This window comes from Calonectris borealis, chromosome 16 (assembly GCF_964195595.1).
Source record: "Calonectris borealis chromosome 16, bCalBor7.hap1.2, whole genome shotgun sequence".
NCBI classification, from domain to species: domain Eukaryota; kingdom Metazoa; phylum Chordata; class Aves; order Procellariiformes; family Procellariidae; genus Calonectris; species Calonectris borealis.
This window is the reverse complement of record NC_134327.1, coordinates 17,119,319-17,137,319: the sequence shown is the minus strand read 5'-3', so window position 1 is coordinate 17,137,319 and position 18,001 is coordinate 17,119,319. Positions and strand designations below refer to the sequence as shown.

At 52.8% G+C, this 18,001-nt stretch overlaps 1 protein-coding gene across 3 annotated transcripts in view; it reads right to left on the bottom strand.

Moving 5' to 3' along the window:
• The window catches only part of PRKCB (protein kinase C beta), a 131,602-nt gene that overhangs the window by 25,432 nt on the left and 88,169 nt on the right, over positions 1–18,001 (bottom strand). For all 3 annotated transcript variants that reach the window (XM_075165591.1, XM_075165592.1, XM_075165590.1), the window contains 5 exons: positions 13,667–13,813; positions 7,567–7,740; positions 3,343–3,434; positions 2,316–2,378; positions 189–327 (listed from right to left, as the gene is read on the bottom strand). In XM_075165591.1, the coding sequence (XP_075021692.1) occupies positions 189–327; positions 2,316–2,378; positions 3,343–3,434; positions 7,567–7,740; positions 13,667–13,813 (615 nt within the window). The remainder of the gene's footprint in view (positions 1–188; positions 328–2,315; positions 2,379–3,342; positions 3,435–7,566; positions 7,741–13,666; positions 13,814–18,001) is intronic.

Here is an 18,001-nt window from a genome sequence, read left to right as displayed (position 1 = left end):
AAGGCAGCTGTAGCCTCTGGGGGGGTGGACAGTGCTGAGGGGATGAACTTCCCAGGCTGACGGTGAATTCACTAATGTCCCTGTTTCAATCAGAAAGCTGCCCAAAGCAAAGTCATCCCATGGAAAAGGGCATCAGACAGGCTGCTGAAACACGTACAGAGCACCTACTGCCTTTCTGCATCTCCTACCTCAGGTGCAATGTAGTCCGGAGTGCCGCAGAAGGTCTTGGTCGTCACCCCATCCCAGATGTTCTCCTTGCACATGCCAAAGTCTGCGATCTTTATGTGCCCCTCGCTATCCAGCATCACGTTGTCCAGCTTTAGGTCTCTACAAAGTGAAAGCAAAAGAATTATACAAAAGACATCCCGTGAAGCCACCCAGCAAAGCAACAAGTTTCCCGAGCCCAAGCGCTCTCTGGCGAGCGAGCTCTGGCTTCATCTCGCACCCAGACTCTTCGTAGGAAAATGGTTGGGGAAATGAGTAAAAATAAGTCAGAGGTCTGTCAGGATGAAGTCTTTAGTTCACTTTTAACCCACAGGAACACCATGCCGGGCAAATTGCTTTTAAGTGCACGACGGAAAACACTCTCATATAGCAGGGAGAGAGGTTTAATAGATTTTTTTTTTGCACCTATGAAAATCAAAGTGTACTTAAAGCTCACCAGCAATGAAGAAGTCCCTACTCAGCAGAAGTCCCTGCATCACCTATGCTGTGCTCCCCCATGAAAATACAAGTCAGCTGTGTTTCTCTCTGATCCATGCCTGCAGAATATCTGTTAGTTAGAGCCAACCTGCAGGAGCTTTCCTCTTTAGCACAAATTGTAGAGACAGTTTCAGCTGTAGAGCTCCTGATCCGACTCCTGGCCCTGACCAGCCTCACCAGAGATGGGTGCCCCAGCCTGAAGGACAGTTTTGTAGCAAACGCTCACTATTTCAGGTGCAATTTATACATTACCGGCCATGTAACTACCACGCAGTTCTGTGATCTGTGCCATTCCTGGCTTATGTTCTATACAGTAAAGCATTACTCAAAGGTCTCCATTTCAGTATTGGAGCATGTCTGCAAGACTTCCCTGGCCCGAGGGTGACATGAAGTGACAAGGCAGGTGACAGAGCGGCACACTGGTGCAGGCACAAGCTCGGCTCAGCCGGCCAGGTCTCTGCAGCTCTGCCCAGCTGCACACCTCGTCTCGTGAAGAGCAAGCGCACATCGGGCGCCAGAGCCGGCGTGAAGGGCACAGCGTGTCTGTGTGAGCCCTCTTCTTAGGGAGCCCCGGCTGAAACGCCCCATTGGGAACCGCCTGCTCAGCAGAGCTGTGGGGCTGCACGGTGCGTGAGGCTTAACTTTGTTAAGAGCCCAATAAAAGGAACAGCATAATATACAACTTCTTGCTGTTTTTTAAGACTGTTTTTTCCAATTACTGTGCCAGTGCTTAGAACCCTGATGTCCAAAGGCAGATGGACACGAGCCTGGATTCGGATTCGGAGGAAGGAAGGAAGAAGGGGCACTGGGGACCGGCAGATCTAGAATCTCTCTGTAGCGGCTGATGGCAAAGAACATCCCTCACGTCAGGTTTGCTCCACTTCTTTCATCTTCAGAACAGTCTTCAGCATCTCATAACTTCAGTAGCATAGCTGGCATTTCTTTTTGCAAAGCAGTTAATGGTGTCTGACACTCATTAGGATGCTGTGCTCTACCTTGGGCTCTGGGAATACTCCCGAGCAGGGAAGAGCAGCGGTACACTCGTTTCAGTGCTTAACCAGCAGCCTCAGAGCCCGGTCCGGCACTTGGCAGGAACCCAGCTAACTCTGGGTGCCATAATCATATTGTGAATGGAAAAGAAGTCTTAGTGGCTGAACCAGAAGTGACAGACTTGCCCTGCAGATCTCAGAATAAGCCATTCATAAGCACTTACTCTAGTGTTAATGGTAAGAAAATAGTGCCCTGCAGCAAAATACATGGCTCAGAATTGGTCCATGCTGCCAGCGAGCATTTGTGTCATATGGAGAGAAATGCATGAAACAGAGGCAAGAGAGGAACCAAAGCTGCCTTCCTACAGAACGGGGACAAAGACAAGAACCTTCTCAAAAACCAGCGACGCTACGAGGCTCCCAGCTGTTTCGGGTGTGCATACCCGACGGGCAGCTGCCAGACCCTGCCTGTGGCACGGCAGGGAGGAGAGCCCCACGGCCGGTCGCCGTATCGCAGAGCCGCAGGGGGCTGGAGGAGCCCTGCAGAGCATCGCGGTCGTCACATCGCTCTGACTGTGGCTGGAGTTCTCGGGGGAAGAGAGGAGGAGGAACTTGCTCACCTACCGATAAATGATGCCTTTGCTCTGCAGGAAGAAGAGGCCGATGGCTATTTCTGCTGCGTAGAATCTGAAATGAAAGATTTAAAAGGAAGACTGATAATTAAAGTAGATGAATCAAAATGAAAACCTTTCAAATCCAATCGCACTAAATGAAACGCATTGGACATACATGACCAAAGGATGAAGACAGCCACAATATAAAAATACCAGACACGTATCACATGAGAATGACGCAACCCCCCCTCCGCTCGTATCGGGTAGGGATGCGATCAGGTTGCTGTGGGCTAGCAGGGGGCTGTCACTTCTTGTTACACAAATTCTCATTAAGCGAGAGCTGGGATCTACGGCTGTTCGTTACTGTGTGCTGGCAATGCGGCTTGAAAAGTTATCTGTCATCTCGGGGAGGCCAAGGAGATAACATGCACTGCCACCGCTTTCTTTAAAGAATATTCTGGGTCTCAGAGGACTCTGCCAGAGTGCAAAACACTGGTTCGAACCCACCGGGGCTCTGCTCACTGTTTGTGTTTTTTATTTAAGCGTATGAACGCTTTCACAAGCACATTCCGCTCTGTCCAGATTACAGGGAGCAGGAGCCAAAAGCCACCAGTTAATACTCTGGATGGCAATTCCAGTAGAGGAGCCAAAGACCCAAGGTCCCTCATATCCTGGGGAAGGGCACGGGGCAGAACAGAGGCGTGCTGGCAGCACAGCGGGCTGGGAGCTCACCAGCGGCTGCCGGTGTCTCCCAGGAAGCCTCCAAACCTTCCTGCCTGGTGCTTTTATGAGGGTCAACTATTTAGCTGCCAACAAGCGCAAGGTATCCCAAAGATGATCTGGAGGCACCAGCATCCTTGGCACCAGGCAAAGAATCATCCTGCATCTTCCGATTCCTGCTGTCCTTCCTTTCCCCTCCCTTTCTGCCCAGGACTTGCACCACAAAAGCCTGTGCCTTGGACTGTATTTCCAGCTATATGACAAAAGTACATCAAATACCTACCCCGAAGGTGCCAAACTAGGGCTACTGAACTTACACAGCATGTGGCTCTTTAAACCTCCCAACCTGCTGGATCTGGTACATTAAGTCCCCACCATTCACGTATTCCATCACAAAATACAAGCGATCCTAAAGAAAAAAAGCAAACAATTAGCAGCAGAATTATTAGAGCAGGGACTCTGCAGGAGTCAGATATAAGGACCAAGGCAGCTGACAGCTCCAGTCTGTATTTTTCATGGCAATCCAATCATCATCATTGCCCTCCCCAAGGGGTGCAGGTGGAGCTCGTGTTCATTCGGAGTCCGTCAGACAGATGTCCTAATTCCTTTGAAACGCTCTGGACTTAAGCTCTGCACCTTTGCAGATAGATCCGACGGAGAAGGCAAGTGGAGGAATTCCTCAAACAGAGGTTTTTCACTTCCCATTAATAAGTTTGCCCTCATTCTTCACCGAGTCCATTTTGCAGGGTGTTTGATCAGACAGCTCCTTGCTGGTATTTCCCCAGGCACCGCGCAGCTTCAATTAAGAGATGCACAAGAGCAGCTCCTACGGGGACCAGCCTCCGTGCGCAGGCAGTGGCCAGTACGATTTGGCCAAGCAGCAGGAGGTCGTGGGACGTTCCCAGCTCAGCAGCCTCGCGCTCTGCCCGGAGCAGCCCGCGGCACTGCCGGGGACGCACACGCTGCAGGGGACCCAGCAGCCCCCGGTCAAGCCGGGGAGGCAGCAGCAGGCTGCGGAGCCCCCCTCTCCCGGCAGCCGCGCTCCTCCCAGCCTCGTCTGAGGGTGCACTTAATGTTCACACGTGGTTAATTAATTAATTGTTAAGAGTAGAACAAACAGGTCAATCAGTGACTTTGAATCAATTAAAGTACTTCCTAGTAGGTGCGACCACAGCCACCTATAAGCACACACCGACTTGTGTGTAATACGCACTTTGCTTTCATTAATTAAGACTCTCCAGATTAAAGCACCTCTCCTCTTCCACACTGTGGCAGCCACATAGGTGCAGACCTAAGAAATCCCCAGGCAAGCTACTGAAGCGATGTGCGCTGTCCCAGGGAAAGCCAAGCCGTGCGCAGTGGAGCCGCAGTGAGCTGGCGAGGGCGTTGTACACCCAGCACCGCTCCTGCACTCCTTGCTAGCATTAGTCCTGCTAGATGTAAGCCCACTCCTCTAAACATTGCCACAAATTTGAGAAAGGGTGGGCCATGATCAACCCCAAGGAGAGCTACAAGGCAAGAAACAAGACCCGAGCATTCCCACAAAGCTCAGAACCGTGGATTAATAAAACAAAACCAGCTGGATCTCATCATGCTGCATTCTGAACAGAGCTCTAGCACGAGCCCTGCAAGCCCCGGGAGGCAGAGGAGATCCGGGCAAGCGGGAGCTCCACACAGCAACACCTTCACCCTGGGGAATCCATGCCCTTGAAACACCACTTTCCTCTGACCTTTCACAGCTCTTTTTTTAATGGGAAACGGCTGTGAAGAAAATTGTGCGAGACTGCCAAAACCACCAACCTAAACCTGCCAAGAGCACAGGACGTTTCTCGGGGAGGGAAAAGCGAGGGCTCCGGACCACCGGAGCGCATGCAGGACGGGACACAGACTGCTCCGACAGTGCGCACGGCAGTTGTGGGTGAGAACAGCGAAGCGCTGCGTAACGTCAGGCCTGAGCCACCCTTCTTACTCCAGGCAACTTTCCGCAGCCTTCGAAGGCCAGTGGTGGGGCCTCGGCGCACGGGGGCCCGAGGACGTGGCGGGCTCGCCCCAGCCCCGCACCACGGAAGGGAAGACAGAAAGGCTGGAGCACTGCGAGAGCTTCAGCTTGGCAGTATTACGTAGTAATTCATAATATCTCCCATTCTTCATTTCCTCCTTAAATAAACCTTGCCCTGCTTTTAACAGAGGAAGGACAAGGAGCCCAGAAGATATGCAAATGTGAGCATTACCATAATAAGGGCTACGGAGTAACTGGGGTAATCAGCTCCTCCACCCCGGGCGCAGCAGCCTGGCGCAGCACAGCCCACCCTGACAGCGGGGCGGCCTCAAAGGTAATTAAATACGGTACCAAAGGGGCAATCGGGCTATGTAAAACATGTGGCACTGATGGGATAGGAAAGAGATTTCGGCTTATCAGATGACTGGGAATTTCGGCGCATACCCCTCTGTAAATGACTGCCTCTGCCAAGGCGTCAATCCAGTTCAGCAGTAAGGCACGGGGCCGGCAAAGTCACCTTCAGCAGCCACTGTCACACTAGTCATCCTGTGACAGTAACTGGGAAGGAAAGCAGTATTGTGCTCATTTGCAGCTGTTTCCTAAATATATCGATCAACTTCAAGAAGGAAGAATATTAAAAAGATGGTCTCTTGAAACAGCCAGCTGAGCTCTAAAAGCAGGATTTGAGCTTTCCTCATTTGGGTGGAGAAGGGAACGCTGGTGCTTCAGAGAAAAAAACGTCACGAATAAAGCAGCCAGATGGCTGGCCAGCCTACAGGCTGAAGAGAGGGACGGGTACGGAAAGCTGTCCTGGCTCTTGTCTACGGCAGAAAAGGACGGGTCTGTCCAGGTCTGGAGCATCTCCCTGAGCAACAGCAAGCGACAGATACGTAAATGCCCCCCGCAGAGACTTGCATGGAGCTGGTAAAACACGCACGCCCCTTCCTTGGGCAGCCAAGGCGCAACTCCCGGGGCTCCTTCCAATGCCCTCCTCCTAATTAACCACTCGCTGGGTCTCCTCCTGTCTGACTCCCCACTGTGGACAAGAGTGGACAAGCCAGGACAACAGCCGAGTTCCCCACCCACCCGTCATTTATCATTTCTCAGTGTCATTGCTGCTGCTGCGCCTTCGCTGCTGAGCCCCAGAGGGAAGGGAGGTCGTCAGCGAAGGCACGGCTCACCCGGGGACGCCTGGGGACACCCAGGGACACCCCCCTCCCGGGAGCCCAGGCTCAGACCCAGGACCTTTTTGGGGCAGAGCACCCCCAGATCCCTCAGCCGGACCAGCACGGGGCTTCTCTCGTCCTTCAGACCCATGCAGGAGCTCTCTCATTGCTCATCTTCACTTGCTCTCTAAAACGCAGATTTAGGGCTTTTCTCTCCCCCACCAGTCGCTGAACTCACAGCCCCGGCTGAGAAGTGCGCTCCGGACTGTGCTCCCAGAAATCGAAGTGCTTTGTGCCAGCGTTTGATAATACACCCTGCTATACATTTTGATTACATTACAAATACGATTACTATTAAGCTACTATAGGTCTGCCAGGAATAATCCTGCGCTGACTCACTTCAGATGCCAGAGAGATGCTGTGTGAAATAGCTTCTCCTGGCACATTTTGATTACTGTGCTGCAAAGCCGGTCCGCAGGCTTTAAATACACTGAATATGTTTGGTAAATGAAATTTCTGGGATAATATTAAAATGTAATCCTCCTGGGTAGCATTGTCATCGTTCTAAAGGACTCTGCTGATTCCCACTCCCTGCTCCCGCTGACACGTACCTGGATGTTTTCATTCACAGGCTGCGCGACGGCTGGCCAGAGATTGCTTTAAAGGTCCCCTGTCCCCTTCCCCACTTCTGGTTTGTACAAACTCAATCACACGCCCGTTTCTAACTGAATTTCCTGTGGTTGGTATTAGGTTTCACTCTCTACTTTTTGATCACAAGAATGAATCCTGAGAAAAAGAACAGCACTTTGCTATTGAATCATAACAGACATCACGGGTGGGGGGCACCTGAGGGGCTGGGAAACCACATCTAATGCCGTCGTCAGCTCCCTGATGAAAAAATCTCAGGGGTGCAGATATTTTCCATTACAGCCCCCAGTTTAACACACACACTCCATTTTGTTCATGGAGGCATTTCTGCAAGCAAACTGGACAAGTTGTGAGGTTATCAAGGCAGAAAATACATGGCTGCTTTTGCAAGTGTAGCGATGTACATCCAGAAAAGAAACATGAATAAAAGCAAAGGCATGTTTTCAAGAAGCTAAAATGCGTGACCAGGGCAGAAGTCCCTACAGCTCCGTCCACACAGCTCCCGGGCGCCCTGCAGCCACCCAGGAAGGCACTGGTCCCGGATAACTGGTGATACTGGGTCTCTGTAGAAGAGAGTTTCTGCCCACAAGCTCACCGCTGAAGCCAAGTGACTAATACCCGTTTTGCAAAGTGTCAGACTCCCCCCGCTCGGTGTTCGGGGTCCAGCAGGGTCCCCAGTCCACTCTGCCCTTTGCCCAGGGACAGGCTGCGGCGGCACCGGCACTTACCATCGTCTGAAAGCAGGAGTGGAGCTGGGTCAGGAACGGAGGCTTGCCGGAGAGAGCCAGGACGCGTTTTTCAACCATCGTGCACTCTACGTCATCGTCCTGGATAACGACGTCCTTCTTCAAGATCTTAACGGCGTAGAGCTCGTCGGTGCCCTTCCTCTCCGCCAGCATCACCTGCACGAGGGAGAGGACACACTCAGGATGAAGGAAAACGTGGATCTGCAATGCTTCTAGCTTGCCACGGCCAATAGTTAAAAATAACAGCTTGCTTATTATCCTGTGGCTCCCATTATAGTCCTGAAAAGAGATTCAGGTGCCAAATGATGCAGAAAGCTACCAGCGGTATTTCCAAAGTTATTTAGGAACCCTAAGCCTAACAAGTACACATCTACTTCCTCGCCACCTAAACACCAGTCCAAGGGGTTTGCTGATGCCCAGGTCACAGATCACTCTTCATCACCATTCACCCCCGAGTCGGCCCCGATTCAGCACCCTCAGGGTGCAAGCAGCATCGGGGGAGGGCGTCAAGAGCTTGAACACAGAGTCCATCAAGTTACAAAGTGGTAAAAACTTAAAGTGGAAAAGAGTTAGTATATAGCCAAGAGTAAGAAAAAGCCAGCAAGGTTTTCTCTGCCTCGCACACCCCCTCCACAACGCGCACAGTGATCAAACCCAGTTATGTGCCAGTCCGTCACCCAGCCAAAGCCCCTCTCATGCAGAAGAATCCATTCAACCTCCCATTTAAACCAGTTTCACCCATTTGCAGGTTTATTTATTACTATAAATGGGATGCACTGCTTCTGCTGGTGCAGATTTCCCTCATTAATCACATCAGCCCCAGTGAGGATCCCCAGACCGATCCACCACGCTCCATCGGTGTAAGCTGCTCCTCGGGCTGCTGGCAAAATAAAGACTCTGAAACCAGACTTTGCTTCCCATTTTCCCTCCTCGCACTCTCTCATCACGTTAGATCTGAGCACCGAGTGGAAATGAATTGCTTTCCATTTGAAAGAGTCTGCAGAAATCCTCCAGTCACATCAGGAACAGGAGTTCGGTTGTTTTGAAAACAAATTATGAGAAGTCAACATCAATGGGGTGGAACTGAAATGCGTTTCAGACTGTAGCAGACTGGCAGAGGAAACGCGAGTGGGTCTCACAGATGACTTTTGAGACACTAAGGACGGCAGAATCAACCCTCTTGTCGGCCCGAGGCAGACGACACGGGGCCGGAGCCCCGCACTCCCCACCGCAACGTGCCCAGCTACCCCGCAGAGCCCCGAGCCTCCCCGGGGAGCTGGGGCTGGGGCAGGGCCTGTCCCGGGGCACTTTGCTGGGCAGAGCATCCGCCGCTGGGGTTCAGGGAGAAGGCAGCAGTGTGCCAGCCCTGGGACACAGCCCGAGGACGGGGGACACGGCAGGGGACACAGCCCGAGGACGGGGGACACGGCAGGGGACACAGCCCGAGGACCTCAGTGCCCACTCTCTTGCTAGAGTGAAAACAAGAGTACAACTGGGAAGAGCACTGCCTGAAAGCGCGTGGCTCTGGCTCACGTCAGGCGCGTGGCTGCGGCGCGGGAGAGCTGGCTGTCCTTGATGCGCTGCTCGTCAGGCTTAGCCGGGAAAGGCATCGGGGCTCCTCAGCGCCACGTGCTTCGGAGAAGCCGCTGACATTTACATTTTCGTCAGCGGGGCCAGGATTGCAGTGACCGCACGCCGCACTCATCTGTCGGCATCACAGCAAGGCACAGGCACTGGGACCAGATTTGAGCCCAGTACCAGCTCCCTGCGGTGTCTTGCAACAGCCCCTTGCAGCACATCGAGGAGCTCTCCTCGCAGGAGTGCCCAGGAGCATGGGCAGACCGGTGCCCTGCCTGCAGCCGCGGGACAGGGTGCCAGGGCAGCAGACACAGCGGCTTGACATGGATTCTGCACCTCTGCCTTCCCCTGCAACTCTGCACAAACTGAACCATTTCGGTTCATTGCCTCCATTTATCTTCACCATTTTTAAGCAGGTTGAGATCTACAAGTCACCATGCACAGGTGCTAAAAAATGGGGCTGATTTTTAAGTGATAAAAGCAGATGGGCTTCGGCAGCTCAAAGTTGGTGGAAAAGAGAAGCGACCGCTCCAAGAACACAGTTTGTGGGAAGATGAAGCCTGTTACCTGGGAGTGAGTGGTTTGTATGCAATATCAGTTGTATGCAGACCTACCTTGCTATCCATAACCCTTTCAGAGAAAAAGTAACTAAACCAGGGAGCCCCTGAAACTGGCATCTGCTGCTGCCCCGAAGGGACCGTGCCGGGGCGGGGGGTGGCAGCAGGAGCCCCCTTCGGAAGCAGAGATTGCAGTCCCAGGCAGGGCTCGGAAAGCATCCTAGTGCTTCTCCAGACATTTTCCTTGGAGACTCTCGAGGGAGAGAGCGCTGTTGTTGGTAACGGAGCGTGTTTGGGGATAAACGCACCAGGAGACTTCCCTGGGGGTACGCACAGATCAAATGGAAAGGTAAAATCAGCTGCTGGCAAACAGGGTTCGGCTGTAGTAAATAACACCGCAGGGGAGCTGAACTCTGCCGGGACAATCGGAGCCTGTCCTGCACAGCAGAAAACCCCAGAGGGGGCGGTGGGTGCCACCGAGACATCAGTGCACGATTCCCACCCGACCGGGATGTGGCTACCACCAGCCCAGCACGCTCGCCCTCTGCAGCACAGCGAGAGGCAGAGGTTGGCTGGTGTACCACACTAAACGCAAAAAACTGCTCTAGGGCTTATACGGACTGTAAATGTTCCATGCGGTAGCTTCCCAATGACGCGGCAATCCTGAGCCGCAGCTGAGCCAACCAGCCCTGCTTTACTGAAACGCGAAAGGCAAAAGGACTTTGCGGCTGCCTAAAAATCAGCGGCACTACACCCACAGCGAAGAGGCCGAGTGTGAGGGCGTGCGTCTGGGCGAGTGCAGAGGGACGCCGAGAGCCACCCGTTACTGCACTTCCCTCTCACATCTGGGCTGGCAGAGCGAGCAGCTCCAGAAGCGCACATTGAGACCGATGCCGTTCAGGATGCTGTGCCAGCGCGACAGCTTGCAGCGCGGAGCCGCAGCCCGTCCAGCTGCGCGGAGCAGCCTGCCCCGAGCTCGGTGCTCTCGGTGCGCCAAGGGCTGGCTCAAAGCTGGCTCCGGCACGCTGGCATCGCCGTTCCTATGGTGACTGCGGCGCGGGTACAGCTGAGTCTCAGGGGAAGGACAGCCACTGATGAGCGGGCTTCAGCAACGGCTGATAATGACACAGCGAGTAAAGAAAAAGATTGGGACCCATTGCACTGTAAATGCAAAAAGATTCAAACAAGCGAATGCACCCGGCGCAGTTTGGTAACGCCCTGAAGAGAGCTGAGCACAAGATGCACATTGGTAAAGGAGGGAGCGTGCACCCAAACCTCACCACGTGCCCAGGGGACAGAGCACAACTCTGCAAGTCAGCGACCGAGTCCCTGCGCCGACTACCAGCCCTTCTGCCACGTTTCATACCAAGAGAGGAGAGGAAAGCATTTTACAGCTGGAAGATTATCATAGGACATGAAAATTGTCTCCCGTTGCACTCTAATCCATAACTGCAGAGGCAAAAGAATCAGCCCCACTCCGAAAAACACCATAAAACCCCCAGAAAAGATTGGCAGCTTGATAGCATGACAGATTGATTAGCTGCAAAAATATGAGCAAGCCACATAATTTAACTTTCCCCTATTTATACTACAGCAAAGCAAACCCAGGGTGGGCTGTGCCAAGTGCTTGCCTTCCTCAGCCAGGAACATCTCCCTTGCCCTTGCCAGCCCCGCGGAGGACTGCCACCGGTACAGCTCCGGGGGCTCCGACGGACCCCCCCGCCGGGGTGGGCAGCAGCGGGGGGCAGCCCAAGGAGACCCGAGACCACCAAGGAGCACCGAGGGTCGCCCTGTGCCCTGGGGCTGCACATGCCCCTGCCCCTGAGCCATTTTCCAAACCAGAGCTATTTTCCATCCCCTAAACCTTGATGCCTGGCTCTGTGGGGACCTCCATCTGCCAGCTCACTCTCTGGAAAGCAGACTGCATTCTTTTTTAAATTTCCTTCTTTTTTGTGCAGAAAAAGCTGATATTTAACTTGATTTATTCCTGTAATACAGAGTATTTGTTTGGGAATGCTCCAGCATAGTAACTGGAGAAATTCTGATGCTGAATGTAGAGACAGCAAGTTTATGAAACTCCAGCGAGGCCAACACGTAGGTACTCCTGACCCTGGACAGCCGTAGTGGTGGAGAGAGAAAAATACTAAGCTGTAAATGGGAGCTACTGATGCCAAAGGGTTAATAAGCTTGTGCCTGAGACAAAGACTCACCAAAACAGTGCCCTTATACTCAAAGAGCTCTCTCCCTGCATGAACCGCAGCAGCAGGGACTGGGAGGAGGGAGGCTGGCAGCACGCAGCCAAGCACCGGAGCAGGCGGTACCCGGAGAGGGACGCCGCTGCCAGGGACACGACCGGCTGCTCGGCACGCCAAGGGCAGGGAACCTGCCCGGAGCCGAGACCGGAGAGCCAGCCGAGCGCCGGCATGGCGCGGATCTGCACGCCTCTGCCTGGCTCCTTCCCAAACACCTGGCACCTCCGTGTAAGTGCAAAGCCAGCAGGGAGCAAAGCGTCCTCTGCAGCCAGGCACCCTGCGCCGTGCCACCTCGGTGTCCCCGTGCCGGGGGGACGGGCAGCGGGGTGCCGGGGGGCAGGAGGGGAGCCGCGGGGAGCGCTCCCCGGCGAGGCGCAGGCACACGTGAGGGTGAGGCTGCATCTCACCGTAGAAAGCAACGTGCTGTTTTAATAAGCACTAATTAGCATATTTATAACATTCTGTTCCAGGGAACAGTTTCTGTCACACATTCCCTTATATAAGCCATGATGCCGACTGAAGAGTTTGCTAACGTTTCTCAAATTAAAAGGTGGGGGGAAAAAACCCACAACCACAGAGTTTCCAGATGCCAAGCATAGACTTTAAAAGGGATTAGATATTGGGAGGGAGAGAAAAGGGGGCAAAAGCGACGCGGAAGCGGGGATATGTATACGTTACTGAGTGAGGGCAGCACGGGCACAACGCGTGCTGCTCCCCTACGTTGCCAACCCACAGCAACGGTGCAAAACACAGAGTAACGGTGCCTCCTCCCCCGCGGCATCACTGGCAGGGGAACTGCAGGCTGATGCTCTGGACGCTGGGGACCATCAGGGACTCCCCGTTCTCCCCCTGTCACAGACGTTTCAGCGGATCTCTAAGCTCTCCACCTCCAGAAAGGAAGCAAACACCCACCTACAGAGGCTGGGACCTCCCAGAGCTCAAACACCAGCGGCAAAAGGCTGGGGGAGGGAACGGGTGCCCGCTGTGAAAGGCGGGCTCACCCCTTGTGCTCAGCAGGCGGTGGGTGAGCGTCACTCCCCTGCCATTCTTTCCTTGCTTCCGCTGCTCGCCCAAAAGCTGTGCCCAAAGGCAGAGCAATATTCCCTGCAATTAAGGCAATTCACTAATCAGAGCAGCATCAGGCCATCCATCACACCGGCAAACACCGTGCCGGTGCAGGGCAACAGCAGCCCACCTTCCTGCCCGCTCCGGGCTGTGAAGCCTAGGCAGCCACCCGAGGACTGGAATTTCTAATGGAAATCATGACAAAGTTGGCAAGACCCCAAGAAAAATCAATGCTCCAAATCACATAATTACTAGAAGAATGAAATTCTGTTACCACTCATAACCGACCTGGAAAGTTAATTAAAATGTTCACGTATATTTGTAATTATTAGAGAAAAAAATGGCCAAATAAAAAAGAGCTGTAAAGACACTGTACACACCCTGCTTCCCAAAAAAAGTGTCTGATTTTTGTGAAGGTCTGATCAGACGTCTCAGGTCTTCATCACTGTGACGCAGCAGTCCCACAGCCTGGAAGGGAGCCAACGAACTGGGCTGCCATTACCGTGACACCAGTGCTCCCAGGCAGAGCAAGGACAGATCACTCCGGAGCAGCCACGCGGCCGCAGCTCAGAAATGCTGGATACACACGCGTTAATCACAGAAAGTGCAAAGGCGTATGTTGTACCACACCTTCCCAAAGCTTCCTTTTCCCAGCACCATCAGGAAATTGAAATCCGAAAGTTTCATCCGATCTCTGCTCCCGTTGTTGTCGAATTTAGAAATGGCATTTGTTGTCTTCTCATCCGCAGCCTTGGACCCTGTTCCAATCTTGGCTCTCTGCGAAGAGATGGGACAGGGAGAAAAGAGCAAAAATTACTGAAAACAGTTTGGACAAAGGTCATTATAAAACCAGCCAGTGCTCCTGAAATCCCACCTTAAGCAGCTCTTTTCCAGGTCAAACGCTATCCTGAGCTATGGGAACCTCTTCTGTAAGCTTGACGGGGACGGCACCAAGACGGGCACTGGGGAAGTTATCAGCCCCAACACATTGCACTGTTCAGCTGGCTCCCAGTTAACGTTTGCAAGAGCAACTGGGAACCGCATCTGCCCATTACCCGTTACCCCTCGCCCCGCAGCCAGCGGGACACGGCAGCTGCGTGCCCGGGGAGCCACCCGCAACATGCTGTAGGTCACCCAAAGTACAGAACAGAGGCTTAAATAAGCTTTTTCTTCTCAAAGCTGACTTCTGTCTCTCACCTCACCAGAAGAGGACAGGTGAACATAAATACATTAAGGTAAAACACAGGACTTTTTATCCAGCTCCACCTCCGTTACTATCTGATATTGAAGAGAATTGCACTCCCGTGCCAGTTCAGGCCGAACGCAGGAAGCTACAAATCCATTTTGAACACACCAGAATAGAAAGCACTCCTCCTGCATCCCCAAGCAATTGTGCGAGCTGCTACAATCACAATTGCTTATTAAGGAGCCTCACAAAACCCCCACATTTTTAAACACAAAATCTCATCGGTTGCTCGGCACCTCCTCATTGGTCCAGGGGCTATCTAATTCGCTGAACCAGTTTGTAAAAGCTATCTCACAATTTATTCGGTTTTAATTTTTAGAAATATGCGACAGTATAAGGCTTGCACTGAGCTCAGTCTAGCATGAAATTCCATTAACCCGATTCCAGCAGTTCAATTTGGCTGCTACTCGCAGCTCCTCCAGATAGGAGCCTCACAAGTAATCTCCAAGCCTTTGCTGCTGCTAATTGGTTCTTGCAAGTTCTCCGAGCCGTAAAACGCTCCATTCAAGGTCACCTGCAGCACCTACAAACATCTGAAAAACTGCTGCACTGAAAACTAAAGGAATGGTCTCCAGAATTTGCAAACATCGTAACTGCTAAGGCAGCCCTGCCCCAGGGAGGAGGCTGAAATCATCCAACAGCCCAGTACCTGCTACCGCCGCCCGCGCAGCACGCCTGCTCTCCCACGGGGAACGCTGCATACGTCGAAAAGGAAATAAAGTCACCTCTCCTGAAGCACAAGGGTTTTTCCTTGTTGTAAGCTTCAGGCTTCCACAACACCCCCAAGAGAAGGGGATACCCAGCCAGAGCATTCTACTTCAAATCAGCTCAGGTGACAAACGGCAGCTCTGGCACCGACTGAAAGCTGCACATTGAACTTGGCCAAAGAGGGACCCAAACGTGGGCAACTGAACAAGGGCAGCCTCTGCGTCTCCCCGAAGCCAGCCCTGTGTTGTGTAACTTTGCCTTCAGCAGTCCTCACCCTACTGTGGTTCAAAGCTATCTCCAAAAGAAAGGTGTACTTAGCAGCAGGCAAAACAGTCATATTCTGTGAAAGCTTCCTAAATACTCTATCACAGCTGAAAAACAATCTTGTCAGATCAGATTTGACACGAAATTAACCTCTGTGAAAACAAGCTGTAATAAAATTCAAGGGCAATATTACGTTTCCATGAAATGACACCCAAAAGCACACCTCTGCTTCAGGCAGCCCACGTCCTCCTGCACGCCTGCAGCCCAGCAGCTCTGGGGCTGGCCACGGGACTCGGTGAAGCTCTGACCAAAGCCGGGGGAGGCTTTCAGCCCTCAGCAGGGCGGAAAAGAGCAACACAAAGAGGGGGGAAGGAAGAGGATTTCCACTTGCTTCATCCCAGCAAACTGGCCGCTTCAGGCACAGCGTTACCGGCAGCGCCGGCAGACGCCCGGGCGAGCACCCGGCACCCAAGTGCGAGAGCGACTTCAGGTCCCTCCTGCTGCCTACAGCTGCTCCCGAGTCCGTGTCTAAAGAGGGGCTGCTTCAGCCAGTCGGTCTTGCACTTGACCTGAATTTGCAGCATCACGGTACGTTCACAGGAGACAAGAAGAGATAGAAACACAACGCGACTTCCCTGACAAAGCAGGCTCGGCGCGTAGCTTGGCCAGGAGGGGAAAATGTCTTTCCAGAAAGGAGCCCAAAAGAAGAGTCGGGGAGATGTAAAGATCGTCATCCCCGAGTGAAGTGTCTTACTTTTGCTATCGAGTGTCTCTAATGTCTATCTCTAAGTGAGTACAGAAGTCCTTTAACCTGTTTTTAATACGCTCCTGACACTCACACGATCTTGAGACCTCTTCAAGGCTTACAACTGAAGTGTGCCAGATATTGCTCACAAAATTTTTTAAAAAAAGCACTTGACCTTCGTTATCCAACTCCATTTGTCATAGTTAATTTACTACATCTGAATTTATGCAATAGCAGCTGACGTTCACATCTATCAAGCTGTCCCAGCAAGCGGCTGATAAAGACCAAGCAGGATTGGCAGGGGATGTAGTGCAAGGCTTCACGCTGTGCTTTTGTCTCAGGACGCTTTCTTGTCAAGCGCAGGAGGTGCCCGCTGCAGACAGAAGGCTGCAGGAAGCACAGCAGCAGGACCTCGGCCAAGAACGGCACCGCAGGCGGCCAGAAAGGGGCATTTTTCCAGCCAGCAGCTCTGCGAGCATCCGTGCGTCTTCTGCGTCGTCCAGGCTGACACCTCAGCCCTTCCAGCCGGCTGCTTTTGCAATGTTAAGTCCACTCAAAATATAAACCTGTCATACGCGTCTCAACTTTGTCCTATTGATTCGCGCTGCCAGGAACAGGCAGGATCAAGCAGCGCTAATGCAGATCGATCGCAGGATTCTGCTTAGCCCTCCCGTCTGACATGCCGCGGGAGCAGCCAGGCCCCAGCGCCTCCTCGCCCCCCGGGCGCCAGCGCAAGCCATCGCTCAGCTGGCCCGGGACTTCTCTCCTCGTCACACCGACTGGCTCCCAAAGGAGGATGCAACAGGGGAAGACGCAGCAAGGTGAGGGTAGAGATGTAGCCTGGCAGAGTGGAATGACACCTCTGGACAACGTATTTTCTGATCTGTGGGCTACTCGTCACCTGACCTCCAACATCCATACCGTTTTAACACCACCGGAACATCACGAAATGCAACAAAAGCAGGTAGTTAGCTCTTTATAGAGCTGACAACCATTGGTTGTATGCCAGCTGTTGTATTAGAACTGTCTTATTTTCTTGGACAGTCAGGAAATTTATATATAAATGAGATAAATGTGAGATTAAAAAAAGAAAGGAGAAAAAGGAACTAACTCTCCAGTTCTATGCTACAGTTATGGAGTTCACCCTGACAACCATAAGGGCAACTATTTTGTTTTACGTATGGCTCATTTAATGTGAGTCTCCAGATGTTCCACATTCATTCCTAGGGTTCTGGGAAGATTTTAGCTATGCTGAAAAATGGCAAAGACCTACTAATTCAGTAATGTCTGGATCAATCATTCAGCAAGATCTTCCATGGCTTATCGAGTAGTAAATAGACATTTCTCCTTGAAGCCTCTTTGGGGACTTGGACCCAAGCATCACTGAAATCTTTCAGAGACTGGCATGGAAGTGTCTCCAGCTTCAGCTCACCTCCGTGCAGATCCCTGGTGCGGCCAGTGCAAAGCCCTGACGCCCTCTGATGCTGACAGCAGCTTAGCTGGGCCAGCTCCTCGGGGAAGCCCAGGTGCGACAAGGCTCTGCAGAGCCTTCCTGGCGCCCTGAAATCCCATATCCGCATTCACTCGGAAAAGCCCATCGCTTCTACGTCCTTTGCTTTTCACAGGCACCAGCAGGCTGTCCCCGAGCGGGTATTCTGCGCTTCCCTCTGCACGGGCTGGAGCTGCAGCAACACCCAGCCCTCGCACCCCGCCGCTTCCGTGGGCACTCTGGCTGGTGCTGCTGGCTGTCCCCCCAAAGTTACGGGCTCACTTCAGACAAGGCACTGCCACCCATCTGACCTTCGCTGTCACTCGGCCATATCAATTAGCCCGAAGTTCAGTTAGCATAGACTCCACCCTTGGTTCATCAGGTTACCCCACTATCCGGGCTGAGGGCGCAGAGCACACCACGGGAAGGATGGAGTACTGAGGTTATTGAAAACTAAATCACTGGCTCGAACGTATTCCTGTTCCTTACACCCCCAGCAGCCCCAGCTGCGTT